Consider the following 27,770-nt stretch of genomic DNA (forward strand, 5'->3'; position numbering starts at 1 on the left):
AGCCAGACCAGATAGTAGTCCGTTCTCATCCAACATTTCTACCCTCAGGCTAAATAGGAGTACTATTCCTGATGGTGGTGCTATTCCATGTGTTGTGAGGCTGAATAGTTTCACTTTTCTTTTCAGGACAGTGAGGACAGTGAGGCTTCATCAAATAAATAAAGCAAATCACACCAAACAACATTATATAACACAAAAGTAGTCTCTCCAAAACCTTTGTCATGGTCTCAGCAAATGTGGAAATGACCTTGCTTTGCCCAAAACGTCAGTTAGAATACATAGTAGGTAATCTTGTTTTCATGTCAGTTTAAAGTTAAAGGTGTTGTTTATTTATTGAGTAAATATGCTCTCAATATTTTTCTTTTTTAAATTAACACCCCTATCCAGTCTTTACATTTGTATTGACAGGGTACAATACAAGGTGCATACTTTTAGTGGAAAAATTTACAAAATGCAGAGATTAAAGTTTCCTATTGCTGCACACACTGGCTTATTGCAACATAGCAATACAAGTGAGTGCTTGTACGGTGTGTGTGTGTGTGTGTGTGTGTGTGTGTGTGTGTGTGTGTGTGTGTGTGTGTGTGTGTGTGTGTGTGTGTGTGTGTGTGTGTGTGTGAGAGAGAGTGCAAGCACAACCCACTGTATGCCGTAAGGATGTGGTTTACCGAGTGCAACAACTTCATGCCGGAAGCTCCACGACTTCTGTCATGTTATCATCCACTTGTTTTTTTTTCCTCGTTTCTCTCTCCATAAGCCGCCGACAGTGTTTTTCTTAACTTATACATAGCTGTCACCATGTTCCCCCGGGTGATTATGAAGGGAACTCTGATCAAAAAATCTCAACAAAAGAAGAGAACATCACCATGCAATTACAAGGAGAGGTTTTTTGTATTGGACACCCAAGACCTGAAGTACTCTGAACCCCGCCTGGGAGTAAGTATGCACTTAATATACTATATTATGATTTGAAATGATGCAATCTGTAGGCTGAGTCTGTACACGTGGCCTCAAAGGAAACAAACTATTTGAATCACAGCCACAGTGTGCACAGCAGACATAAAGTTAAGATTGTGTTCTTTCAGAGAAAGCCCATGCTGAAAGGTTGCATTGAGCTGTCCAGAATCAAATGTGTGGAGATTGTGTGTAGCGAACTTCCCATACCATGCAACTATAAGTACCCTTTTCAGGTGAGGTTATACACAACAGTGAAATATGGTGTTACGTAGAGTAAGTTTAGGGTGTGATTCAGCGTGTCGTATTAGTGGGACATTACACAAGAACAAACATATTTTCTCAAATGCAAACGTCTCGACAGGTTCTTCACAACAACTACTACCTCTACATTTTCGCCCCAGACAACGATTGCCGTCAGAGATGGGTCAGGGCTCTGAAAGAGGGTGAGCAATTTTACCACGTCGTATGCACACACAATTACTGAGAACCCTTTATTGTAATATATAAGCTCGATATTGCAAAATATATTATTTATTATGTCTGATTTAGAGACAAAGCGTAACAATTTGGTGGCTAAATACCACCCAAACTTCTGGATGGATGGGAAATGGAGATGTTGCCAACAAGCAGCGAAACTGGCGACAGGTTGTCATGCATATGACCCAGTGGGTTTTGGTATGTATTGTTTAGTCTCTTCTCCTTATATATATATATATATATATATATATATATATATATATATATATATATATATATATATATATTGTGTGTATATACAATGTGTGTGACATCATGCATGGAAAACATCTCACGTAAATAATGTAACGTGATTTTTCCAACATGTGCTTGAGGCCAATCTTTATCTGCATTTGACAGTGCCACATAACTAAGAAACCGATCAAATCCAGTGTGAAACTGCTATTTTGTACATTTTTGGTGTCACAAATTCATTCACTAATTACGTGTTTCTCATTCCACAGCTTCTAAAAAGCCACTTCCCCAACTCCCTGGTCCAGAGGTACAACTTTCAAAAGCATACACAACTGTTGAAATATTATCGTGTTCGGCAATACCCTTCAAATTGCAGCGTTTACATAAAAATAACTTTTATTCTGCTGCATGTACGGTATGCACATTTGGTCCGGGCAGACATGATCTCACAGCTCGGTCTGCTGTCTTGTTTTGTTCATATCCCGTGATCGCTGGGCCTCCTCTCTAGCTGATGCATTCATGGGTGTTTTAAAACATCATATTATGCTCATTGTTCAATCTAATATGACCCAAATAGCATTGCGATTTAGTTTGTTACGGTTAAGTACATTTCTTTGGGGCGTTCACATCTGTTGTGTGTTTTGTATGCTCCGTGCCTTTTCTCTCACTGTGAAGCATTTTGTGTTTTTAAAAGTGTTACACATGGAATATATTGCTAAGACAGACGGGTTTGATGGAATTCATATGGTAGAATAATATCCCTTATAGATTTGAGATCATTAGATTATCTTTTCGCTATCTCTGCCAGATGGGACTGCATGATGCAGAAGAGAGTATGGTCGTCGCCCTGCAGGACTACACGCCGCTCAAAGAGGATGACCTGCCCCTTCAGAAAGACCAGGAGTACACCCTGGTCAACAGCTGCCACTGTGACTGGTGGGCCGTACGGGATCACAAGGGGTAAGACACCAAGATCCCAGGCTTCCAAACAACTAACACTGCAAATAAGGATGATTATGAGTGTGCTATTAACAAATACTTTTTCCTGACCCTCCATCAGAAACACAGGCTTTGTACCCAGTACGTACGTAGCGGAAAAATCTGGCAACAACTTTCAGAGATTTGAGTGAGTTGTAGTTTCTCTGCTCTGTGCTTCTCCTTGTTAACATGTGGATATTTGCAAAATCCAGTCTCTGTTTATACAATTAACTCATGTGTGGTTAATTTGTCTTCTCACAGATGGTACAACAAAAGCATAACCAGAGGGTGGGCAGAGGATTTGTTAATGAAAGAGGTAAAAACTATGCCAGTGTTTTGGGATCCAGTGATGATTTCATCAGCAAACATGTTAAAAATAATCATTCTCATGACAATTAGCCGGATGTTGCCCCCGTGCGACGCAGTGCACTTTTGCTGTGACTGTGCCACCTACAGCAGTCTTGCATTTGCAAAGTGAATGCAAATGCACATGCACCTGCGCAACACCAATGTGAGATGACATGGGACACGTAAAAATGTCTCACAACCACAATGTTGAATTTCCTGCTGAGAAGTCTTTTGCTCGATTTCGCAAGCGGGAAGCAGAACAGCAATCCATCATCTATTACTGAAAATAAATGCGAGGACAACCCTGGTATCAGCTGAATATCTAACCAACAATATAAAAAAACACGTCGAACATTACAAATGTGTTGTTTTTTTATCGTGATAATATTATGCCGTTTCTACTTTTAGGGCAAAGAAGGCGCATTCATGATGCGTGACTCGAGGCAGGCAGGCGTCTACACAGTGTCAGTCTTCACCAAAGCACCGGGGTAATTTTACTTTCTTCTTATGTATTTAGCTGGTTTAATGACATATGATTTGTAGATTATATGGTGCTAAACATACATAGATAACATAAATACATCTGATTTATTTGATGACAGTTGTCTAGTTAGTAGTTAGTTTTTACCAGGGTTCATTTAAGAACAGCCTTGTATACACATTCTCTCACATTCACACATAGATGCACTTACGTCTCCACCCTTGACCTGCCCTCCCAATTAGAAAACTGCATCAACATCGGCACAGTAAAACCATATGAACCTGTTTGCTCCAGAAGAACTAGGTCGACACGCCTGGTGGGGCCAATATTTAGAAGGAACGTGACCTGAAATCAATGGCATTCTTCTCATCTCATATACTGCTGATTGTTATTTACTGCGAACATACACACTTAGAATGCTCCCTTTGCTAACGTGTGATTGGTTGCATAAAAGTGTCTCTTTGCTACTTTTAGGTCTAATGGGGAGAAGAATCCAAGAGTGAAACATTATCAAATTAGACAGGCAGAAACCGGTGAGGCCAGGTTCTACCTGGCAGAGAAGTACCTGTTCAGCACCATTCCTGAGCTTATCCATTATCACCGACACAATGCTGCCGGTAAGTTTGCTGGCTTCCTGGATGCCACAGTATGAACGCAACCAAAAATTGGTTGCCAAAAGGAAGTTCAGCTGAATAAACAGCACATCAAAGGGTAATCGATATGTATGTACAATTATACAATATTGACGTGTCATCTGTGTGGCAGGTCTGATAACTCGTTTGCGTCACCCGGTATCTCAAGATGGAGGCAGCTCTCAGGACATCGCTGATCCCTTAAAAGGTGAGACGATGTGCTGGTGTATAAATGGGTCAGCTAAAGCTGAAAACAATGAATTGATGATTTCTTCTGACCTCTAGTGGTTCTCATGGAGGCTAACTCACAGGGTGCAATTATCTGACTGTTTGGTGTTGTGCAACAAACCTGGAACTTTCATAACTATTTGATTGTAATTGATTCATCTCATGTCATCCTTATCTCAACACAAGATTATCAGTGTTTGCTGCTCAACAGATCAGTGGGAAATAGACCCCGGGGAGCTGACCTTGGGTCAGGAGTTGGGCAGCGGCCAGTTTGGGCTCGTGCTGGAAGGGAGGTGGAGGGACAAGAAGGTGGCAGTGAAGACGATGAGAGAAGGGGGCATGTCAGACGAGGAATTTAAAGAAGAGGCAAGGGTCATGATGTAAGTGCAATTCATGGAGTTGCCCTCCCATTGGTCAGGCAGAACGAGCCACTGTGCTTATGTGTGTGTCTGCGTGTGTTTGCACAGGAGGCTGTCCCATGGAAAGGTGGTTCGGTTCTACGGCGTGCGCACCCAGTGTTCCCCCATGTGTCTGGTGTTTGAGTTCATGGACAGCGGCTGTCTGTCAGACTACCTGCGAGCCAGGAAAGGCCATTTGTCTCAGGAAACGATGTCGGGGATGTGTGTGGATGTCAGTGAGGGGATGGCTTACCTGGAGACCTCCAACTTCATCCACAGAGATCTGGTAAAACCAACGGATCAGAATGTTTTACGATACACTTCATGGACCTCCACTCTGTTAACATAGTTAATCCTTCCTCTGTTTCTCGTTCTTCTGCAGGCGGCCAGGAACTGTCTAGTTTCAAAGAACAAAGAGGTGAAGGTCTCTGACTTCGGCATGACCAGGTATGCTCCTTCCTGACTCTCTGTAATGTCCACCATGTTGAGTGGAACCTTTGAACCACGATATTTATTATGCTTATAGCCCAAAGTCAGCTGTGTAATGATGTCTCCGTACCGTAGATTTGTGCTCGATGATCAGTACACAAGCTCCCAGTGCTCCAAGTTCCCCATCAAGTGGTCGGCCCCTGAGGTCATCAAGTACTACAAGTTCAGCAGCAAGTCCGACGTCTGGTCATTCGGTGTGTTCATCCTGTCTGTCTCTGTGCCTTTCACTTATTGTGTTTGTTTGAGTGTCGGACTTGTTGTCTTTTGAGTCATACAACATCCCTCCTTTGACTATTTTGAACTATTGATATATATGTGTCTTGTCATAATCATTTAAAATAGTGTACGCAAAAAAGCTTACACAAACATGCAAATGATAAACCAGACACACTAAGAAGGAATTTTGGTTGAACTGAACAAGAGTCAATCTCTCCAGAGGTGTGTTTATTCTATAACAATTTGGAGTCTCCCCGCTCTCCCCTGCTCAGGTGTGCTCATGTGGGAGGTGTATAACGAGGGCCGTCTTCCTTACGAGAACCGCTCTAATGTTGATGTTGTGGAGTCCCTGAACAAAGGCCTGCGGCTCCTGAAGCCACGCTTGGCCCCAGACGCCATCCACCTGCTCATGGAGTGGTGCTGGAAGGAGGTGGGCACAAGAAAGGAACTGCTGACATCAAAATAAAAAACACACATACACGCACAATGTGCAAAACACTTTGCAATAACGCTTTTTTCACATTCTCAGAAACCAGAAGATCGGCCGTCCTTTTCTTGCCTCCTGCATGAGCTGGCCTCCCTCTCAGACCCTTGAAGATACGATTTGAGTTTGAAAACTACAAAAACAGCTAATTTATTGTATTTATTGATATATTGCCAATTGCCTGTCAAATGCCAGTGACACTGTTTTGGTTGAGATGATTACAAAACACAATTCCTTGGTTTTGCACTTTATCGGTTTCATATTCCTGAGAAGGCTCCCGGTCCATTCACACAGCTACTGCTGCTTACTGCTCGTTTACCTGGAGGTGTCACATATTCTCCACAGGTTCTTATACATTAAACAGGTGAGGTGGTCTATGGGTTAAACCATTGATAATTAAATGGATCAATTGTCATGAAATGTTCTAAGTGTTTTTTTTTTATACCGCACACGCTTTTTTCAGCAGTACAATATTGAAAGTCTTCAAACCACTGCACATCGTAACCCTCTACTGTGCTATTCAAGCTCATCATCAGTCTCCCTCTGTCAGTCCGAGCCAGGCGTTCTGCTGTGCAGGTGTAGTGGCCACAGATGAAACTACAGGCCACGCTACCATCTCTGGACCAGATAGACCTACACAACATATCGACATAACGTGGATCTTAATATCCACTACAAGAGAAAAACACATGTTGAAGAAAATGTCCCTGATCATCATGCAGATCTAAAAGACTATTGCATCCTATAGAACCTATGTGGGCCAGCTGTGAGGAAAGTGGAGCCACAGAAAAAGACAAAGCACATGGTTTATGGGCACAGATGTAGTAGTAGGAAGATTGACTTATATGCATTTGATGAGCACCTTTAAATTCATCCATGCAGCCAACCATTAACTCAATGAACTAATCCGCCAGTCATCGAGCCAGCCATTGAACCAACAGACATCTTGATAATTATAATACTTGTATATGTGGGTTAGTCTATAAGCCTACAGCGCATTTAAAATATACATTGAAGATACTTATACATCCCCTCAGGTAAATATATATATCGTTCTGCATAATACATCTATTTTTACACATTATTACACATGATGAAATTGTGATTTTCTTTTCTTTCAAATGAATATAAGTACAAGCTAAACCCAATTATAACTGTAGGAGTTATTAGGAATAAAATGACAAGTGGGACAATACGGTCACAATGACAACTCGCCACCAGGGGTCTGACTATTTAGTTTGGTCCAGTGTCATCATCATATGTTTTTGTATTCATTAAAACAACCGTTATCTTTAGAAATAAAAGAAAAAAGACACACAGATACACTATATGGCAGTACTAAAGTATATTTATGTTTTCTTTCCTTTGACAGGAGGGCCTATTTTGTGCCATAAGGATCACAATTCGATCCCCCCCTTTACCCTACTCTCTCTCTGTCTCTCTCACACACACACACACACACACACACACACACACACACACACACACACACACACACACACACACACACACACACACACACACACACCACCTTTATCAATATGAATAACAATATGAAAAGCAGGCTTCTTTTCTCCACAGGTTTAAATTAAAATAAAAATTCATTTAAAAACTCAAGCGATAGAATCAACATGTCGGAGGGGCTCGCCATCATCTACGTGACTGTCCCTTTAAGAAAATGCACTTGCAGCCATTTTCTGCTCTTTGTGTGGGGTGGATTAGCTCTGGGTAGGAGCGGGGCGAAACTAGAGCATCAATCGGCACAGAAGAAGAGAGAGAGAGAGAAAAAAAGAAGAAGAGAAGACCAGCAAACATTGGATCTCCGTCGCACACCGCGACGACGTCCGCCCGTCTTTGGATATCGCCGGACGGACATGCAATTTACAGGTATGTGCAAAACGTAGCGATGGATGGAGCCGCAGCGCTACAGAGGATGGTGATGATGGCTGGAGAGACTGGAGGGCTGGGCTTTCTCTCTCTCTCTTCCTCCTCCTCTTCATTCCCGTTACTTGAGCTCTCCGTGCACAAATACGATGCATAAACCCAATCGGCTGATAAATCGCCGCCGTCCCGTGACCCGGATTGAACATCCCGTATGTGTGTTTGTGTGTATGTGTGTATGTGTGTGTGTGTGTGTGTGTGTGTTTTTTGTCGCGGAATTATTCTGACACATGAATGGGATCCCCGTTAGCTACCATCGGCATAGCTCGCACCGAGATGGGTGGGGTGAAGGAGTGTGTAGCAAGTGCACCGATGAGGGATGGATCGTGGAAAAACGCATGAGCGAATTTCTGACAGCGGGTTCTTTGAATAATTTTTTTATGAAAAAAAAAAGATAATTTGATGCCTCAAGCCGGCTCGATTTCACAACCACCGTTTCCACTCTCTTTCATCACGTTTCGCCCTTTTTTTCCTCCTATCTCCCTCTCCCTCCCTCTTGTATCGCCCCCCTCTTGACCCATCGGCCATCCGGGCACCCCATCATGCCAATGCGTTACAGACGTCTTCACAGCCACCATGGCAGGCAGGAGGCAGGCCTGTGACTTGGATGCACGAATGACAGCTTCACCTACTTCCGTTCCTACACCAAACGGCTCAGCACTGTCCCGGCATCGAACACACGACCTCTCCATTGGCTCCCATTTCGATCCTGTGCTTATTACCTATCCATGCCTGTGACTTTGAGGAGGAGTTTGAATGTGCTGCTGCTGCTTGTTGCAGCATCGCTGAGTTGTAAATATGTGTGCCAGCAGCAGTGATGTAATGACTTGCTGTGGTTGCTGCTGATAGTGATCGTACATCGTCACCTTCCTAAAATAATGGGTCAAGTCATTTTTTTCAGGTTTTTCAGAAAACACAAAAAACTTGACCAAATGTAATCGGGGTGCACAAGCTGCCTCTGCACAACAGGCATACTGTAATTCCGGTCAAATTATGTTATGATTACTAATATTATGTTTGAGTGCGATTTTCATTGACAAAAATGCTTGCAAAAATGCTAACTAAAGCTAGCTTAAATGCTAGCTTCAAAATGCCATATTAAAAAGCTTGTAAAATTGCCTCACATTGTCTTTTGACTTTGGCAAAATAAAATGGCCTAAGTCACACTCTTGACATAGGCCGTTATACTACAGGGGTAGAATCACATGATCTGTTCAACTGATGATGTAGGCGATTTTTACCAGAGGTGGCCAGTATCATGAGGAGATGATTCTTGTCAAAAATGATTGCTGATTCTTGTCAAAAAATGACGTAGGCCATTATTTTAGGAATGTGACGACATGAAAAAAAACAAAAAAACAGTATTATTAATTTTAGTCAATTCAATTATTATTGCATAGTCCAAAATCCAACAGAGGAGAGATAGATAGATGCAATATATGCGGTAAATAAGAGATTGTAGAGGGGTAGATTGTTGGTCGCTCATGTAATCCAGTCTTCAGGTTCCCTTCTTTGTTAATGATGAATTGATGAATTGATTGACCGATTCATCGCAAATCGAGCAAACGTGCCCAAAATATTCAGTAGCTCCGGGTTCCCTTGTGTGAGGATGTTTAACCCCCCCTTTCTCTGTTTTATGCCATTGTCGGTGGAAGGTCTTTGGGGTTTGGGAACGTTGGTCGGCCCAAAGCGAGACATTTGAAGACTTCGTCTGGAGCTCTGAGATGGACATTTTGTGGCGATCGATAATGAAAATACCCATTGGTTTACAGCCCTGGTCATATCCCCACGATACGGTTATTGGCCTTTCTTTTCGTCATAGTGGCCTTGTGTTTACATGCCGTGCCATAATACAAGCTGCAACGTATAGCTATTGCCTCATAAGCAGCCGTTAGCAGCTGATGATGATGCTGCTGTTTTCAGTTGAGCTTGCGGAGAGACAGAAAGACAGAGAGACAAAGGCTGTAGACCGAAATAACCGACCAACCAAGAAAGAAAAGAGAAGTAGAGGTGAGTGCGGAGCCAACTATGGTGAACAGAAACCATTTTTTTGTCACAAATCATAAGTTTCAAGTATGATGATGACTGCACACTATCATAAGCACAACCAATCTACAACAAACACCTAAAAAGGAATATTATGTGACTCCAAAGGCGGGTGATGGTTGGTTTAGGTTGTTTGTTTTACCGTCCTCCCTATTTGTCGAGCTCGGTCATGTGAGCCATGCTTATGTGCATATATGTGTGTGATGTTCATTGTTGTTTGGTTCTAAAAGTAGAGGGTGACATCATGGGGGTCATCATGAGACAATGGCAGTTTTTTTTGCCCGTTTTTCATGCCCGTTGCATGCCGCAGCCAGGCCCGCGTCGTGCGCATGACGGGGACACAGACGCTGCTGGAACACACATGTGACCGGTGTTGACCGTGTGTGTGTGTGTGTGTGTGTGTGTGTGTGTGTCAGGGAATGTGCCATATGTCATCGTGTGTGAGCGCTCGTCCAAAAGATTTCCTCCACGCCGATTGGGTCCCATCTCATTGTGAGGATGAATATATATATTACAAAACTAGCCTTCAGTGGGACATCCCTCTGAGTGGTGTGACCCTGGAGTTGACACACTTTCTCTCACTCTTTCTCTCAGACAAGATGTATTACACACACACACACACACACACACACACACACACACACACACACACACACACACACACACACACACACACACACACACGCCTTGCAGCACATACTAGTCGAGCTTTTTCTTCCACAAATGCTGCTTTTTTTTACTATTACTATTACTGTTTACTGTTACTATTTTTGGTACTTTTCCAACTCCGCCTCATTCCCCATTCTTCTTTTTAGGTGTAATATTTTGAGCACTTCCTCAGAGCCCCGTGATCCTCATGGTTTAGCGCCGTCATGAGATCCGACCCAAGCTCATCATGTATGGTGGCTCTAGCTAGATTGCCAGATTGGCCCGGGGGCATTTTCGCTGAGCATATAATGGATGTTCAAGTGCTATTGTATGGGATTTCTGGGGGATAAAAAACACACAAAAAAAGTTGTCTTGTGTGGCCTCACTCGGTTGTTCCGGTGTGAAACAGGCCCACGGCTTGGTTACTAAGTGTCCAGAAGGGAATGAAGGGGCTCTTTGCTTTGTGAACACACACACACACACACACACACACACACACACACACACACACACACACACACACACACACACACACACCAACTGTTGAACAGGGACGGGTACAGGGTGGGAAAGTTTATTCAGCCAACCCGGGCTTCAGTCCCCGTCTGTATTCCCAAGCACAGATGGGAGTTTAGTAGCACTGAGCATGTCTGTCTGCCTGACAGAACCCCTTGTAGCGAGCTGCTTGTTTCATTTTCTATAAGCTGAACAGTTAAAAATAACCAGCTGAGTCTTCAAAGCATCAGAGGGGGTGTGCGAATCCAAGTTGTAAAGTCACAGCGGTGGAAAGAATACTGGAAACGACAGTCTTTAATAAAAACAACTTCAACATTACAAAGTCGCAGCAGCACAGGGACCAGGTCTTCATCCGCTCGCACCTGTGTCATTTCTAATCTGCAGGTCTTTTGCTTATTTGATTTACATACTTGCAGTGTGTCAGAATGAGTCCCATCTTCATCTCTACTGACTCCCAGCATGCCAGTAGTACTGCGTGCCACAATGAGCGTAGACAAATATAATTTAGTAATATCAACTGCACGCATAAAGGCAGAACCGGAGACGGAAGGACATAGATTTGACATAAGTACCCAGTCAGCCTCACTCCAAATGAATTCATCATATTACCATCGGCAGGATTCTTCTCTGTGCCAAAGACACGTAAGTGACGCTCACTGAAGTTTCATTAGAGGTTTGATGACTCAGCCGTCCGTGATGAATTTTGGCCTCAAGGCCGGTGGTTCACCTCATGCAAATATCACCTCCGTGTTTGCTAACTCAGACAGTTTGATGTGACAGGAAACTCCACCCGCCTCCTTTTTGCTCGCCGCCTGTGATGATGCCTGCGTGATTGGGCTCGGTCGACAGCGCTGTGTGTCAGTGACTGTGTGCGGCGGGCGACGGGGGCTCTGTAGGCAACGCACCTCCACGCCCACGAGGAGACTCTTGTCATCGTGATGGTGATCAAATTGAGAGAAACAAATGAATGGAAAGTACGTAATGCTAAATACACTTTAGCTTTACACTTCGCTTTACTTCCAGGAGAAAACACTGGTTTAACTATGTAAGACACCATAAACCCAACTTTACCAGTATTGAATGGGAAATTATATATTTTATATTCATTCAACAATTTCACAGCTTGATGCAACACCACTGTGATCGCAAGCCCTTTGTCCACCTATGGCAAGGAGAAGAGAGACGGCCCCGCTTGCCTCTTTCCTCTTTGGCCCCTGGCCCTCTCCGGCTGAAGCCGAGCTCTCTCCCTGGCTGTGAATATTAAGCTGATTATCGGCCCTGTCAGCCCTGTTTGCCAGGTCAGACGTAAAACACACATTACCGAGAGGCACATGACATACACGCTGCTTTTTCTCCCACTGTATTGGCTGGGTTGGTGTTTTATAATGAAGAAGAGGAGGAGGAGGAAGAGGGCACAGCGACGGTGGTGTACTGTTTCCAGGATGGAGGACAGTAATTAGAGTAGCTGTGTGTTTTTTAAGGCGTGTACAGTGTTCATACACGACGGCATACCACCTTATATTGATTTGAATCGATAAAAGTAGACATTTCCAGGTCTTGGCATTTCAAGAACTGTGCACTCACAACAAAAAGAGCCTCTAGTCAAATGAGAAGGAAACCGTGAAGGGCCTCGGCCCTTCATTTCCCCAGAGAGAACGTGAGAGGATACAGGTGCGGGGGGAACAGACACGCTGCTCCACCGCACATAAGAGGAAGTGGAGTCTAGACGCAGCTAGATAATGTTTGTCATGTATGTTTGAAAAGAGTTTTCGTCTATTTCATCCATTCAGCCATTACTTTTGGAGAACCATTTCAACTTCTCTGTTCACTTGCTAATTAGTTGGTACATCCATACAGTGTTTAGTTGTACTGACTCTATATGTGGAGGTATTTATTCTACCAAATCCTGTCTTCTAGTTGATAACATATACCACACAATCCTCCTACGTACCCCGTAGGACCTGCAGGCTACCTCCTGTTTGCACATCTCATAAACTCTCTCTCTCTCTCTCTCTCTCTCTCTCTCTCTCTTTCTCTCTCTCTCTCTCTCAGACCGGGGTGTTGTGTGTGAGTGACGCCTTGTTACCATGACGACCCACGTGACCCTGGAGGATGCCCTGTCCAATGTGGACCTGCTGGAGGAGCTGCCCCTCCCGGACCAGCAGCCATGCATCGAGCCCCCTCCCTCCTCTATCATGTACCAGGTACACACACACACACACACACACACACACACACACACACACACACACACACACACACAGACACACAGTCACACAGACACAGTCACCTCTCTCCCGCCATCATCCCCGGCGGTTTGGATGTGTGTACCCCTTTAACTCTGTTCTCCGTCCCTCTGCAGGCGAACTTTGACACCAACTTCGAAGACAGGAATGCATTCGTGACCGGCATCGCCCGTTATATAGAGCAAGCTACAGTCCACTCCAGCATGGTGAGAAATGTGCTCCAGTCTAAAAAGGAAAAAAATGCCAGGACTTGCCATCACATTGTTTGGTTGAATCAATATTGGTTTGTCTGTCTTGAATAGTTGCTGTTCCCCTTTCAGTGAACACTAAGCCGACTGTGGGAAGCAGCTCACTCCCTTAAAGCGAGCCTTGTTGTTTTTGTGAATTGATTATCATTTGGCTCTTTTGTTCGGATTTGGCGAGGCCCGTGGCAGGGCACACACATGCACACACTCGCATAGGCGCACACACTCCCCTCACACACTGGTGGATCAGGCAGGCGATGGACCAGTACACCTCTTTCCCCTGATGGGGAATGAGTGGAGAATGTGATTTGACTGGCGAAGAGGGGAAGTAGCGCCTTATTTAACTTTCTGCAATCAGGAAGTGCGATTGAGGTGGAAGCCGGTCTGTTTGAGGTCACAAATCTGTCTCCCCCTCCTTCTGAATGAGGAGGAATTTTCCCCCGCTGAAATATTCATCAAGCCCCATTCATCCTGGAATATGTGACCCGTCTGAGATGTTTTGTACTGTCAAGTGCCTTAAAGGGACGGGTCATGCCAAAATAAAAATACACACGTTTCCGAGAGATATCCCACGTAGAGATGCGTGCCTTCTCTTGAATATAATGGGACTATATGGCACTCTGCTTGTGGTGCTCAGAGCGCCAACAAAATACATTAAAAACATCTAAACAGCAATATTTTCAGAAATCATGACCCACTTATTAAAAATTATTCACAGACCTTTTTCCCAAAACTAAGCAACTCACACCAAAACAATCCAGATTATTACATATCACTACAGGTAAGTAAGTGTAAGTGTTCTTTTTTTTGTTAAAAGAGAATTAAAGGAAACCACTTCAGGCTTTTGCCAGTTGAATATTTCCTGTAACTGTGCATTGATATTGAATGATGTCTTTTAATTTTGTCTGTATGCTTTGTGCAGAATGAGATGCTGGAGGAAGGACATGAGTATGCGGTGATGCTTTACACCTGGAGAAGCTGCTCCAGAGCCATTCCCCAGGTAAATATCATTTGCCTGGGTGACTTCATTATTGCACATAATATGATTTTCCCCAAACTGGACAATTGCAGCTTATACATGCATGAAACCTTTTATTGTGAGGGAAAAAAATGAAGCAAAATCAAGCCGTTTGATGGCGCCCTCTTGTGTTTGCTAGGTGAAATGCAACGAGCAGCCCAACAGAGTGGAGATCTATGAGAAAACGGTGGAGGTCTTAGAACCTGAAGTCACCAAGCTCATGAAGTTCATGTACTTCCAGGTAAGACCGGATGCCTGAGGGGAAAACACTCTAATTGGGTTCATACAATTTTCATTTGGGACACTGGAGTTTTTTTTCATTCTAACATTTCCGTGCATCCTGACTTCCTTGTCTTTACAGCGGAAAGCCATTGAACGTTTCTGCAGCGAAGTGAAGCGCCTGTGTCACGCCGAGAGAAGGAAGGACTTTGTGTCTGAGGCCTACCTGCTCACTCTGGGCAAATTTATCAACATGTTTGCCGTGCTGGATGAACTGAAGAACATGAAGTGCAGCGTCAAGAATGATCACTCTGCCTACAAAAGGTAGTGAACCACAGATGAAGGCGATCGGAAAGTAGAGCGCTTTAGCTCGAGCCACGTTCACGTCTCTCTCCCCGTCTGCCTCCAGGGCTGCTCAATTCTTGAGGAAGATGGCCGACCCTCAGTCCATCCAGGAGTCCCAGAACCTCTCCATGTTTTTAGCCAACCACAACAGGATCACGCAGGTTGGTGTGCAGACTCAACAAGGTGTGGTGTGACCATGTGAGGACATGGAGGACGGAAGGCTGTTTTAATTAACGAGACATTTGTAAGGTAGTTTCAAGGCTGCTTTTTCAGGGTTTGACAGTCTGAATGAAAGCGTCTTATGGGGCAATTCAGTTAACCAACACATTACCATCTGACTGCTGTATTCAGCTTACACATTTGTTCTTTACGGTCAGATGATTATGGCAAAGAAAGAAGTTGAGATGGTTTTGTGTGTGTGACTGTTAAACTGGCAGTTTATTTCAAACTTATAGGCGCTAAATTTGATATTCAGAGCATTATTATAGTAGCAAACAACTATTTGCTACGTAAGGTATAGGGAAGTAATACAAGTGGTGCAGGGATGACCTCCATAATTTAGTATCACACTGGTTTCCTGGACAAAAAGCCAATGGGATTGTTTTCATTGTATTCTGGAATATTGCAGAAAATGATCTCTGTGGCAAACACAATCAGGCTACGACTGCAGATAGTCGGCATGAAGACGTTTTGTGGTCTCTTTAATCCACTAGTTAGCAACTGCCTTTTTTTTTAAGACACTTAAAAGCTTAAACATTCTCCAGAGGGCGATTTACCGACTCAGGCGGGAGCAGGTTGTCCTTAAGCCACAAGGTCGGGGGTTCGATCCCCCGTTCCTCCTGTCTGTGGGTTGAAGTTTCCCTGAGTGAGACTCTGAACCCCAGGTTGATAGAATAATACCTTTCTGGCACTAGACAGACATAATCATAACTGTGAGAACATTCCCATCTGATACTAAGTAACAGGTCAATGTGATAAAACGAATGAGCTAATTTAATGAATATCATCCTCCCATCACATCACAATGCAACTCGTATGAAATGTGACATGAATATCAACCATGAAGGTAAAAAGCACCGCACCAACAAGGTGCTTTAAGGTTGTGTGTCAGCAATCATATTTCCTATGTAGGACTTGTGGTGCTCCTAGTAGGATGTTATTTGTTTGCAAGCCACAAGATGTCACTGTTTGCTGCGTTTGAGCCTTTGAAGCCTTTTCTTCTTTCTTTCTTCTTGAAGCTCAAATATTAAAGGAAGCTTTACAAGACTTCCCCGCCCGTCACTACTGTAGATGAAATGATGCGAAGGTGACCTGTTGCTCCGTCTCTCTTTGTTGTGCGTAGTGCCTGCACCAACAGCTGGAGGTGATTCCTGGCTACGAGGAGCTTCTGGCAGACATCGTCAACATCTGTGTGGACTATTATGAGAACAAGATGTATTTGACACCCAGCGAGAAACACATGTTGCTTAAGGTACACTCATCTTTTCCTGCTGCCATCCTAGGACAGTCAACAGTGTGATCTTTAGCTGGCGAAACGTCCCCTGCTAGTGTAAAACAACCACCTCTGTCCGTGTGTCAGGTGATGGGCTTCGGGCTGTACCTGATGGATGGGAACGTGAGTAATATCTATAAACTCGACGCCAAAAAGAGGATCAACCTGAGCAAGATCGACAAGTTCTTCAAAGTAAGACTTTCTCTTTTTCAGCATCTCTTTTATCCAGAGTTGTGTTTTTGTGCATGACTTGAGGGAGAGCTCCTGTTTCTCAGCTTCAGGTGGTCCCACTATTCGGAGACATGCAGATCGAGTTGTCCCGCTACATTGAGACAAGCGCCCACTACGAAGAAAACAAGTCCAAGTAAGAGGGCGATGTCATCTATATACAAAGTGTACAGAAATGCTCTCGAGCGCAAAAAAACAGCAATCCTTTTCCACCGCGCCCCAAAAAAACTCCACCTTTTTTCCATTTTCTGCCCAGGTGGACGTGCACCCAGAGCAGCATCTCGCCACAGTACAACCTGTGCGAGCAGATGGTGCAGATCAGGGAGGACCACATCCGCTTCATCTCGGAGCTGGCGCGCTACAGCAACAGCGAGGTGGTGACGGGCTCGGGCCTGGACAGCCAGAAGTCCGACGAGGAGTACCGAGAGCTGTTCGACCTCGCTCTGCGGGGTCTGCAGCTGCTGTCCAAGTGGAGCACGCACGTCATGGAAGTTGTGAGTCGATTGTGTTTGTGTGTATGTAGGGGAACCGCTTGTGCCGCAGTCAATTTTCATTTTTTTAGGTATGAAAGGTTTTGAAATTGATCGTGGTAGGTTTGATCTATTTATAGCTCTCCTTCTCTATTTCAGTACTCTTGGAAGCTGGTCCATCCCACGGATAAATTCTGCAACAAGGACTGTCCAGGCACAGCGGAGGAGTACGAACGAGCCACGCGGTACAATTACACCAGCGAGGAGAAATTCGCCCTGGTGGAGGTCATCGCCATGATCAAGGGGCTGCAGGTAAAACACCGGGGACCCTGACAGGTGTCGAGTCGCTCTTTTACGTATGCGTTCAGCAGCTGATGGTCAGAAAGATATGTTCTCTGTCCATATATGAACAGATATGCAGCTTATTTAGCCAGAAAACAGTATATGTGACATGAAAAGATATGCACCAAACATCTTTGATGTCATCCATTGTTCCCCTTAAATACATAGATTGACATTTTTAGGTGTACTTCTCAAACTGTCAAATCATTCCTTTAATACTGAGTTCACACTAATCCCGGCGCTGTGTCATAAACTGTGTAGGTTCTGATGGGCCGGATGGAGTCTGTGTTTAACCAGGCCATCAGGAATACCATCTACGCAGCGCTGCAGGACTTTGCCCAGATGACCCTCAGAGAGCCTCTGCGCCAGGCTGTACGCAAGAAGAAGAACGTCCTCATTAGGTAAACGCACACACAGTGAGGATCTGATCCAATGAACGTCAAAGATAATCTCAAGGATCTCGTGGGTTTTTTGTTTACCCTTCAAGACCTGAAGCACTTTTATAATCCGTTTTTCTCCGTCTGCAGTGTTCTTCAGGCCATTCGTAAGACTGTGTGTGACTGGGACGGGGTGAGGGAACCCCCAAACGACCCCTGCCTGAGGGGGGAGAAGGACCCAAAAGGGGGATTTGACATCAAAGTGCCCCGCAGGGCTGTCGGACCCTCCAGCACACAGGTAAGAAATGAAAGGATCAGGGTGCTTGGGGAAAGAAGCAGAGACAGGAATCCTGTTGGTACTAACCGTACACAACAAGTTTCACTGAAAACATTCCCGGAATCACAATAACTATAACAGAATAACTTTATTAATGTTCAAGGCTTTTATTCTGAAAGTCACAAATCGTTTCCACATTCCTTTTTCTCCCCAAAAAAGTACAAATTCCTCTCTTGAATCAACTCCACGCTATTCGCAAAGCATAATCAGTTTAATGTCTAATGATTTGGTGGTAAATGGTTCACAATGTTTCTTTCATTACCCTGGAACGTGCCTTGAGCGATGTTTAAAACAAAATATTTGTACCTTTTGTCTTCCCTCTGCAGCTGTACATGGTGCGCACCATGCTGGAATCATTGATAGCGGATAAGAGTGGGTCAAAGAAGACTCTCCGCAGCAGCCTGGATGGACCCATAGTGGTGGCCATAGAAGACTTCCACAAACATTCCTTCTTCTTCACTCACCTGCTCAACTTCAGCGGTGAGTAGAGACCTTCAGTGTGCATAGTGTAAGAAATAAGGTCACATGGGAGCAACCCTTTAAAAATGACCTGATATGCATTCAATCAAAGTAGCAATGCCTGTAGACGTGTGGACATGTGAAGTCACTGCCTGCTCCTCTGCTCCCCGCGTGTCCAGAGGCCCTGCAGCAGTGCTGCGACCTGTCCCAGCTGTGGTTCAGAGAGTTCTTCCTGGAGCTCACCATGGGTCGCAGGATCCAGTTCCCCATTGAGATGTCCATGCCCTGGATCCTCACCGACCACATCCTGGAGACCAAGGAGCCCTCCATGATGGAGTAAGACTGAACTCCCACCGACAAATCCCGCGTCTTGTTTTTGTACCTGCGTTGTAACCACTATTTTCCCTCCTCCAGATATGTGCTGTATCCTCTGGACCTGTACAACGACAGTGGCTACTACGCGCTCACCAAGTTCAAGAAGCAGTTCCTTTATGATGAAATCGAGGCCGAGGTACGCTCTTAAGACCGTCACTGGAATACAAGTCAAATTCAAATGCGTCAGTGTTGCTTTTATTTTCAAAATGGCACCTTCATAGCATTCTTCTCTCCCTCAGGTAAACCTCTGCTTTGACCAGTTTGTCTACAAGTTAGCGGATCAGATATTTGCCTACTACAAAGCAATGGCTGGAAGGTACCTTTCGCTCTCTCTCTACGTTTGGAATTAGTGGCAGATATTGTAGCAGTCCTCCCAAACTTCCTCTACTAAAGTCACATGCTCCGTGTCTCACAGCGTCCTCCTAGACAAGCGCTTCAGAGCAGAGTGTAAAAACTATGGCGTGATCATCCCGTACCCGCCTTCAAACCGCTACGAGACGCTGCTCAAACAGAGACACGTGCAGGTACGGGGGAAGCGGTCCTCTTTCGCTCGTGCACCTTTTTTTTGTGTGTGTGTGTGTGTGTGTTTCTACTGCATTTCTTGACCATCCCTCCTGTTTCCTGCAGCTGCTAGGTCGCTCTATCGACCTGAACCGCCTGATCACCCAGAGGATCTCGGCAGCGATGTACAAGTCCCTGGACCACGCCATCAGCCGCTTTGAGAGCGAGGACCTCACTTCCATCGTGGTAAGATGACACACGCGCTCCGAAACTGGACACACTAATAGAGCCGAGGTGTTTCCTTTGTGTTCTCATACACATCCCTGTACCCCCTCCCCCACCAGGAGCTGGAGTGGCTGCTGGAGATCAACAGGCTAACCCACCGGCTCCTGTGCAAGCACATGACCCTGGACAGCTTCGACGCCATGTTCCGCGAGGCCAACCACAACGTCTCCGCCCCCTACGGGCGAATCACGCTCCACGTCTTCTGGGAGCTCAACTTCGATTTCCTGCCCAACTACTGCTACAATGGATCCACGAACCGGTCGGTTTGTTGGTGCATCGTCGCAGAGATACATGTTGTTTAACAGCTTTTATTTCTTTTCTTTTCTTCTCCTTTTGGGTTTTAAACATGGTTTTCTCTACAGCTTTGTACGTACGGCCATTCCCTTCACCCAGGAGCCTCAAAGAGACAAGCCAGCTAACGTGCAGCCTTACTACCTGTATGGGTCCAAGGTATGGTGCCACTGATGACTCAGATTTGATATCGCAGTAAAGATTCTCGAATTAGAATGGGTAGCGGAAACCCGCCTGCCTCCTGTTCCAGATTAACATGCCGTCTGTGTCTCCTGCTTCTTCCTTTCTCCTCAGCCTCTGAACATTGCCTACTCCCACATATACAGCTCCTACAGAAACTTTGTGGGCCCGCCCCACTTCAAGACCATCTGCCGTCTCCTTGGTTACCAAGGCATCGCTGTAGTGATGGAGGAGCTGCTCAAGATTGTCAAGAGCCTGGTATTTATCTTCGTTTTTCCATTACACCCCTAAAACAAGTTTCCTTCCTCAGTTTGCTGGTTCTTACGGTTCTATCTATCTTCCGTGTCACTTTGCAGTTACAGGGCACCATCCTGCAGTACGTGAAGACCCTGATAGAAGTCATGCCCAAGATCTGCCGCCTTCCACGCCACGAGTATGGCTCTCCAGGTGAGCCCACGGTCTCCACTGTGCCAGTGAAAACAGTGCATGTGGGGTTATCTCAGTTTATGCCCATCTGTTTTCATTCTGTTAATTACTTTGAGATTGTTAGAAACATTGTTACTCGACACCGGTTGTAAAATCATTAATCGGGACATTTATTCTTTGCAAATAAATGCACATCTGAGACTCTCCGAACGAGCGGAGAGTCTCCCATATATTCATAAAATACAGTCACAGGAGCCCTCGTGACTTCTTGCACTTTTCGTGAACCTTCCTCCCCTCATCCCATAGATATGTTTTAAGCCATAAGAACAACAATGATGTGTGTTGTCTTCAGTCCGGACCATATAGCAGATCACTTGACTCCTAAACTGAGCTTGCTTTGTGCAAGGGAAAGTTCACACCGGAGTCATACTTAGAGTAAAGTTCACCCAGGAGTCACAGGCCATAAAACATGTATTTAGAGGAAGTTTTTCTCCAACAGAGATACATAGAAGGGTTGTGGACATGTTGAAGACAGAAAGGCATGAAGTCATTTATCTGGAAACCGAACCCCACTTGAGTCAGAATAACATCAATGGGCAATCGGGTCTTTGTTATTTATTCTTTGCTACAGTCGGTGCTTCACTCCCACACATTCCCATTTAAATTCTAGCTCGGCCGCCTCTCCTTGCCAACCACTCTCCAATTTTGTGCACATGCTACCTCTTTGAGCTTAGTCAGGACTTGGAGCCATTACTGAAATATAAAAGATTACTTGGAGCCGTAGTTGAACATTTGCAGCATAAAGCCAGCAGTAGAAAAAAATGCTGACAACATATAAACCACTACATCAACAAGAATCAAACAGCCAGCATTGTCGAGCAGTTAGGAGGGGTGTAGCATGAGCCGCTTGGGGACACAGTCTGGGGGAAATAGCAACTCTGCTGCAACGGTAATCAAGTTTGGGATAAGTGGTCTATTTTGATAAAAAAAATACACCCCGAGTTATCAAGTATATCTATTTGTCAACAGAAATGCTTTAAAATTCAAACCGTGCACTCAGAAGTGTCCTATTTAGAAAGATGCTCTACTTTTCTGCCAATTTACTTTGCATCTCGGTGCATTTCCTCACCTGCCTCTGTGCAGGTTAGAGGCCGGTCCGATGGGACGTCCGTATGAGGCGCGCTCGGTAATCTGTCGATTACTGATGTTCTGTACACTCATTTCTGTACTTGGCTTACTGCCTGTGATCTTACTGTCGGCGGTTAATGATCTTTCCCGCCTCCGGGCCTGATGTGGGTCAGGGTAGACCCGCTGACTTCTCACAGATTCCTCCAGGTAGCGATAGATTATCAATGACATCATTAGCGGCCGCTTCCTGCTTGGCTGCAGGTTCGGCTGTAGGAAATAAAGAATTATAATAAAAATGGCTGTTCCATTTCTGCCATTGCAGGTATCTTGGAGTTCTTCCACCATCAGCTCAAGGATATCATTGAATATGCTGAGCTGAAGACGGACGTCTTCCAGAGTTTAAGGGAGGTGGGGAATGCCATCCTCTTCTGCCTGCTCATCGAGCAAGCTCTGGTGGGACATTTTCCTTCAGTTTCCCTTTCCCTACGATATGTCCCCGTATGAAACCCTTTGACCCTATCTGCCTTTTCTTTCATGGTTGTTTTGACATGTTATATATGTATTAATTAATCTGTGCCATATTAGCTGCCCCTCCCCTTTTTATTCCACTGCTTTCCCAACTTTTCCAGTGTTAGTTCCCTCTGTGGTCCCAGAGCAATGCTCAGTGCTCGGGGTCCACCAATGTGTGATGTAATGTGTGGGTGACCAATGACCCGGGTGCCTGGAGGTTTCTGCCCAATTTCCCGATGTGGATTTACATCCTGACTCAAATCAGACGGGCAGAAACCGCCAGGCCCCCAGACCTCGTGGCCTCGAGTGTGTTCGATCTTTGATGTCTTGTATTCTGAAATGCAACTCTATTTTTCATTCCACGCTGGCAACTACCACAGGTGGTAAGGATTTGGGTTTTATCTTAAAATAACACAGAGTTGGAATGTCTTTTTCTCTTCTATCTCTTGTTGGTTTGGGCTGCTGTCTTCTTCTTCTTCTTCTTCTTCTTCTTCTTCTTCTTCTTCTTCTTCTTCTTCTTCTTCTTCTTCTTCTTCTTCTTCTTCTTCTTCTTCTTCTTCTTCTTCTTCTTCTTCTTCTTCTTCTTCTTCTTCTTCTTCTTCTTCTTCTTCTTCTTCTTCTTCTTCTTCTTCTTCTTCTTCTTCTTCTTCTTCTTCTTCTTCTTCTTCTTCTTCTTCTTCTTCTTCTTCTTCTTCTTCTTCTTCTTCAGTGTTAGTTTGGCACAAACGGCTTCACCTCCAACCAGCCATGGAAGCAAAGAGACATTTTTACTGAGCTTTTTTTTAACCAAGAATTCAATGACAATGAAACAATTTTTAAGTGTATTTATTTGAAGACAGACATTTTCTCACTAAATCTAATATGTAAAGTGAAGCATCTTTAATGTCCTTGTCTTCCATGGAAGAGGTGATGACGTGTCTCTGGTTGGTTGTTGATACAGACCTGTGCTAAACTCTGCACTTCTTCCTCCATACTGATGCCTGTCTACGTAACACTACTCGGCTTTCACACTCTTTACCATTTCTGTCTCAATGCACTGACCTGCGTGTGTATTGGGTGTTTGTTGGTTTGGATTACGTGTGTGTGTGTGTGTGACTTTTCTGTTTCATCTGTGCATGGCTCTTCTTTTCATTCATCATTAGTTTCAAGCTGCTGCTTCTCTGCATTTAGTTTGATTAATAGTTTGTTGTCTTGACTAACAAATAAACTAACTAACTGTCACCATGACAACCACTCAGATAATTAAGAATGCCCCCACATAGCTAGAACTCCACTAACACACTGACATTGTACCCAGACGTGTTTGGGTTTACTAAGCTGGCTGTAAACCTGATCTCCTGCTGCTGAAGCAGATTAGATGGGATGCTGTGATGTGTCATCCTGCTGTCACCATGGCTTGATTAACAAACACACACTCATTCTGTTATCTTATCTCCTGCTCTGCATAATAAAGCTGATAGTCATTAGCAATCCGTCAGAATATGGAGCTCATGGCAGTGTTCTTATGACTTTGAACATTTTAAATATGCTTTAAAAAGCTATTATTCTTTATAAATTAAGCCATTCAGCTTGGGAGTATTTGGGGGTGTTTTTTTTTTTTTTTAAAACAACATTGCCTTATGGGTACCTGCATGCTCTCAGGGTGCCCATGAAGCAAAGTAGGTGGTGCTCTTTGAATTCAAATGACCCTTTATTTTGTTCTGCTTCCATTTTAGTCCCAGGAGGAAGTGTGTGACCTGCTTCATGCCGCCCCCTTCCAGAACATTCTGCCCAGAGTCTACATCAAAGGTACACAAAAGGGTTGGAAGCACTAAATGCAAGGCGGATGGAAGTGTCATTTTTGTACAGCATCTCCATGTCCCTCCTTGTGTTTGTGTGTTGTATAGAGGGAGAGCGTCTGGAGGTGAGGATGAAAAGGCTGGAAGCCAAGTACGCCCCTCTCCACCTCGTGCCTCTAATTGAGAGGTTGGGAACCCCACAGGTGAGTTCAACCTCACTGTCTTTAAGAAGGCAGGCCGACACAAACATGATCCTTTATTTCTCTGAGCATTTTGTTTAATACTTGATGAGCTGTGTGTCCCCCCCCTGCCCCCTTTAAATGTCAACACTAACAATACTAATGAAGTATCACGGCTGTTCTTTTGACCAGCAAATCGCCATCGCCCGTGAGGGGGACCTGCTGACCAAAGAGCGCCTGTGCTGCGGCCTTTCCATGTTCGAGGTCATCCTGACGCGCATCCGCAGCTTCTTGCAGGACGGGGTGTGGCGCGGGCCTCCGCCCACCAACGGCGTCATGCATGTCGACGAGTGTATGGAGTTCCACCGCCTGTGGAGCGCCATGCAGTTTGTCTACTGCATCCCTGTGGGCACGCACGAGTTCACTGCGGAGTAAGTGGCACCTGGCTGGTTCGTGTACAGTAGGAGTGCATTTGTAGTATTTCATTTTGTAGCTATCAACCACAACCTGCAGCCAAACATGATGCATGTTGGTTTGTGAGTTGTTTGAGTGCTTGAATTGTTTATTCAGTGAAAATGGCAAAAAAATATAAATTAAAAAAACATATCGCTAAAGTTTTTACTCAAAACTTATATGTATAGGAAAAATAAGATGTCATAAAGCGTAAGGGCAACTTTTTTTAGTCCACCTTGATGTTCCTTCTGCTCCTACTGCCACAGGCAAAGCATTCACATGTTACCACTTTCTACTTCAGAAAGATAACAAATAAATAAAAAAGAGTGGAGTTACATTTTTCCCCACATTATCAACCCCTTCTGTCACCATCAGCAGCTGATTAAAAACGCTACACGGTAGACTTCAGACGAAGTGAGATACCGTTGCTCAATAATATTGTAATGTTGTCACATGTTCTCGACCAAATTTGAGTTCATGGAAATGAGCACCGAATTGCATTTGGTTTTACTGACACGTCTTAAATTTGTCCGTTGCCTCACTGTAAGGGGACAACAACTCATGTGTTTTGCGTGCTTCGCCTACTAGGCAGTGCTTCGGCGACGGGCTGAACTGGGCCGGCTGTGCCATCATTGTGCTGCTGGGACAGCAGCGTCGCTTTGACCTCTTTGACTTCTGCTACCATCTGCTCAAAGTCCAAAGACAGGACGGCAAGGATGAGATCATCAAGAATGTGGTGGGTAAACTTTTATCCACTACGCATTACTCGCACCTCTTAATACTGTCCGACTTATTCTTTTTTTCTTTCTGCTTTTCTTTTCTTTCCCCTTCTTTCTTGACAGCCCCTGAAGAAGATGGCCGACCGCATCAGGAAGTACCAGATCCTCAACAATGAGATCTTTGCCATCCTCAACAAGTACATGAAGGCGGTGGAGACGGACAGTTCCACTGTGGAGCATGTTCGCTGTTTCCAACCTCCTATACACCAATCCCTGGCTACCACCTGTTGAAATAGACCCCTCACACACACACACACACACACACGCACTAGCACACACACACACACACGCACACACAAAACACATAGCTGTGATTGAAATTTCGGCCTCTCCCTGGTTTTGTGGAGGTGTAAATTGCTCCACACTGGCTTTAAGAATCCAAAGACAGATCCTCTCAAACTGTCCCTCTATCTACATCTTAGCTGTCTTTGGATCCTTGAAGCGTTAACCCTGACAAGTGGACCAGGCCAGAGGCGGAAGTGTATATTCACACCTTTTTTCTTTTCTTTTTTTTTATCTCACTATCTGTGTGGCTCTCACTCAGATTCATGCATGCCTTGTCTTATTCCTTCCGCTGCACACCTGTGGATTGGACCACTGACACAAATGCCAAAAGAGTTTCTCCATCATAAGATCTGGAGCCACTCGCTTTGAAGTCCCGGCCACTGGGAATCGTAAACGCCTTTTCAGAATTTTCAATCGAGCGCTGAGGCAAAAGTAAATCTAACAATGTTTAAATAAAAGACTAAATAATGCGAGGAGATAGCTAATTTTCTAAGTTATATAAAGATCTTTTAACATGGTGCTCTTAAGTGCTACTAACCGTGCTAGCGCAGGCATCAGTGCACCCCGTGCTACCATTATGCGTGTCCTCTATTATGACCCGAACCTGTTTATCGTGGTACATTGCGAACTCTTCACTCATTTGTATGATAATCTGGTCTGCCCTTGTTCATGGTCCACAGTGTCTATCATCTTGATGCATTTAAATACTTCTTCACCTGCTTGCTTTCAAAAGGAATGGAGGTACATCGCATTCTTGATTTGCTTTTATTTATCTTCCCCTCCTCCCACATGCTTTTTTTTTTTGCTTCCTCCTGATACATTTTTATTCTTTACAAGTTCCGCTGTAAATTTCACTGTTGAACTAAGTGAAGTGTTGAGTGTTGTAATTGTTTTTGTTTTTAATTATTAATATTTTAATTTACACATCCGTGGTATACTTGCCTCTCTACTACTGGCTGGAAACCTCATCAACTGTATTATTTTCTTTCTCTCTCTCTTTTGTCTGTCGGAAAGATTTTTTTATATTCTGTACATGAATACAGTGATATTATTTACAATTTGGGAAAGACACATCTTCAACTGGGTAATTGTGTTGGCTTTTTCAAGAGTAAAAAAATAAAAAATAAACAAGATTAGAAAATACCTCTAGGTTGTATAAAGACAGTGCTGTACTAGATTAACCTGTTCTGAGTGTGAATGGATGATGTTGGTCTAGCAGACTTATACAATACTCTGCACATAAAGAAAAAAAAACTAAAATGTCAGTTATAGTTAAAGGGCAGTTTATTAAATATAGTCAGTATTTACTATTGTTCGACTTCTGCTTTAGATTTAGCAGTGTTATCAAAATATGCAAAAGTTGTCCCTATTTTATTTTTTTTCTTATGAAGGAATTATTAAGAAGTAACCATCCCCAAACTGCCCTGTGATCTTTTTCTGCTGTTTTGAATGAACAAACTTTCTTTTGTAACTCAAGTGTCTTTTTATCATATTTATTCAACTCCGACGTATTGTTCATTTAAAGGTTAATCTAGTTAAAATGAAGGTACCAATGTATCATCTCAAAACCTTAGCATGGCAAGTGTAATTTATTGTCATCAATGGCTCCATTTGTGACATGAGGCTTTGTTTATGATATTGTTGTACAAGTGACCATGTTTTGAAGTACAAAAAAGTGGAGAAAAAGAATATAAAGTGTACAACAATGGTCCTGCAAAGGATTTGAAATTATGTTGTATTTCCATGAAATAA

At 44.1% G+C, this 27,770-nt stretch overlaps 2 protein-coding genes across 2 annotated transcripts; both read left to right on the forward strand.

Annotated features, from left to right (window-relative positions):
* Window positions 1–795: 795 nt before the first annotated feature.
* On the forward strand, window positions 796–6,325 carry itk (IL2 inducible T cell kinase; the record flags this gene model as incomplete). Its single annotated transcript, XM_079229217.1, has 17 exons — window positions 796–933; window positions 1,083–1,187; window positions 1,316–1,397; window positions 1,504–1,629; window positions 1,935–1,972; window positions 2,474–2,625; window positions 2,726–2,791; window positions 2,905–2,959; window positions 3,400–3,479; window positions 3,947–4,089; window positions 4,238–4,312; window positions 4,544–4,712; window positions 4,800–5,016; window positions 5,113–5,177; window positions 5,295–5,413; window positions 5,708–5,865; window positions 5,965–6,325. 17 exons carry the CDS (start codon window positions 796–798, stop codon window positions 6,028–6,030), a joined length of 1,854 nt encoding a protein of 617 aa, XP_079085343.1. The 3' UTR covers window positions 6,031–6,325.
* A 1,323-nt stretch (window positions 6,326–7,648) lies between these two features.
* Window positions 7,649–25,964, forward strand: cyfip2 (cytoplasmic FMR1 interacting protein 2; the record flags this gene model as incomplete). The annotated part of the gene is made up of 30 exons (XM_079228541.1): window positions 7,649–7,806; window positions 13,123–13,274; window positions 13,433–13,522; window positions 14,484–14,561; window positions 14,719–14,820; window positions 14,941–15,122; window positions 15,208–15,304; window positions 16,486–16,614; window positions 16,723–16,827; window positions 16,911–16,999; window positions 17,120–17,357; window positions 17,493–17,645; window positions 17,937–18,076; window positions 18,203–18,350; window positions 18,716–18,869; window positions 19,028–19,184; window positions 19,263–19,359; window positions 19,463–19,539; window positions 19,639–19,747; window positions 19,851–19,970; window positions 20,069–20,268; window positions 20,372–20,459; window positions 20,595–20,738; window positions 20,837–20,927; window positions 22,357–22,487; window positions 24,260–24,332; window positions 24,431–24,525; window positions 24,694–24,932; window positions 25,543–25,690; window positions 25,797–25,964. Exons 2-30 carry the CDS (start codon window positions 13,158–13,160, stop codon window positions 25,962–25,964), a joined length of 3,759 nt encoding a protein of 1,252 aa, XP_079084667.1. The 5' UTR covers window positions 7,649–7,806; window positions 13,123–13,157.
* Window positions 25,965–27,770: the final 1,806 nt, after the last annotated feature.

The sequence above is a fragment of the Taurulus bubalis genome, assembly GCF_910589615.1.
Source record: "Taurulus bubalis genome assembly, chromosome: 13".
Classification (NCBI taxonomy): Eukaryota; Metazoa; Chordata; class Actinopteri; order Perciformes; family Cottidae; genus Taurulus; species Taurulus bubalis.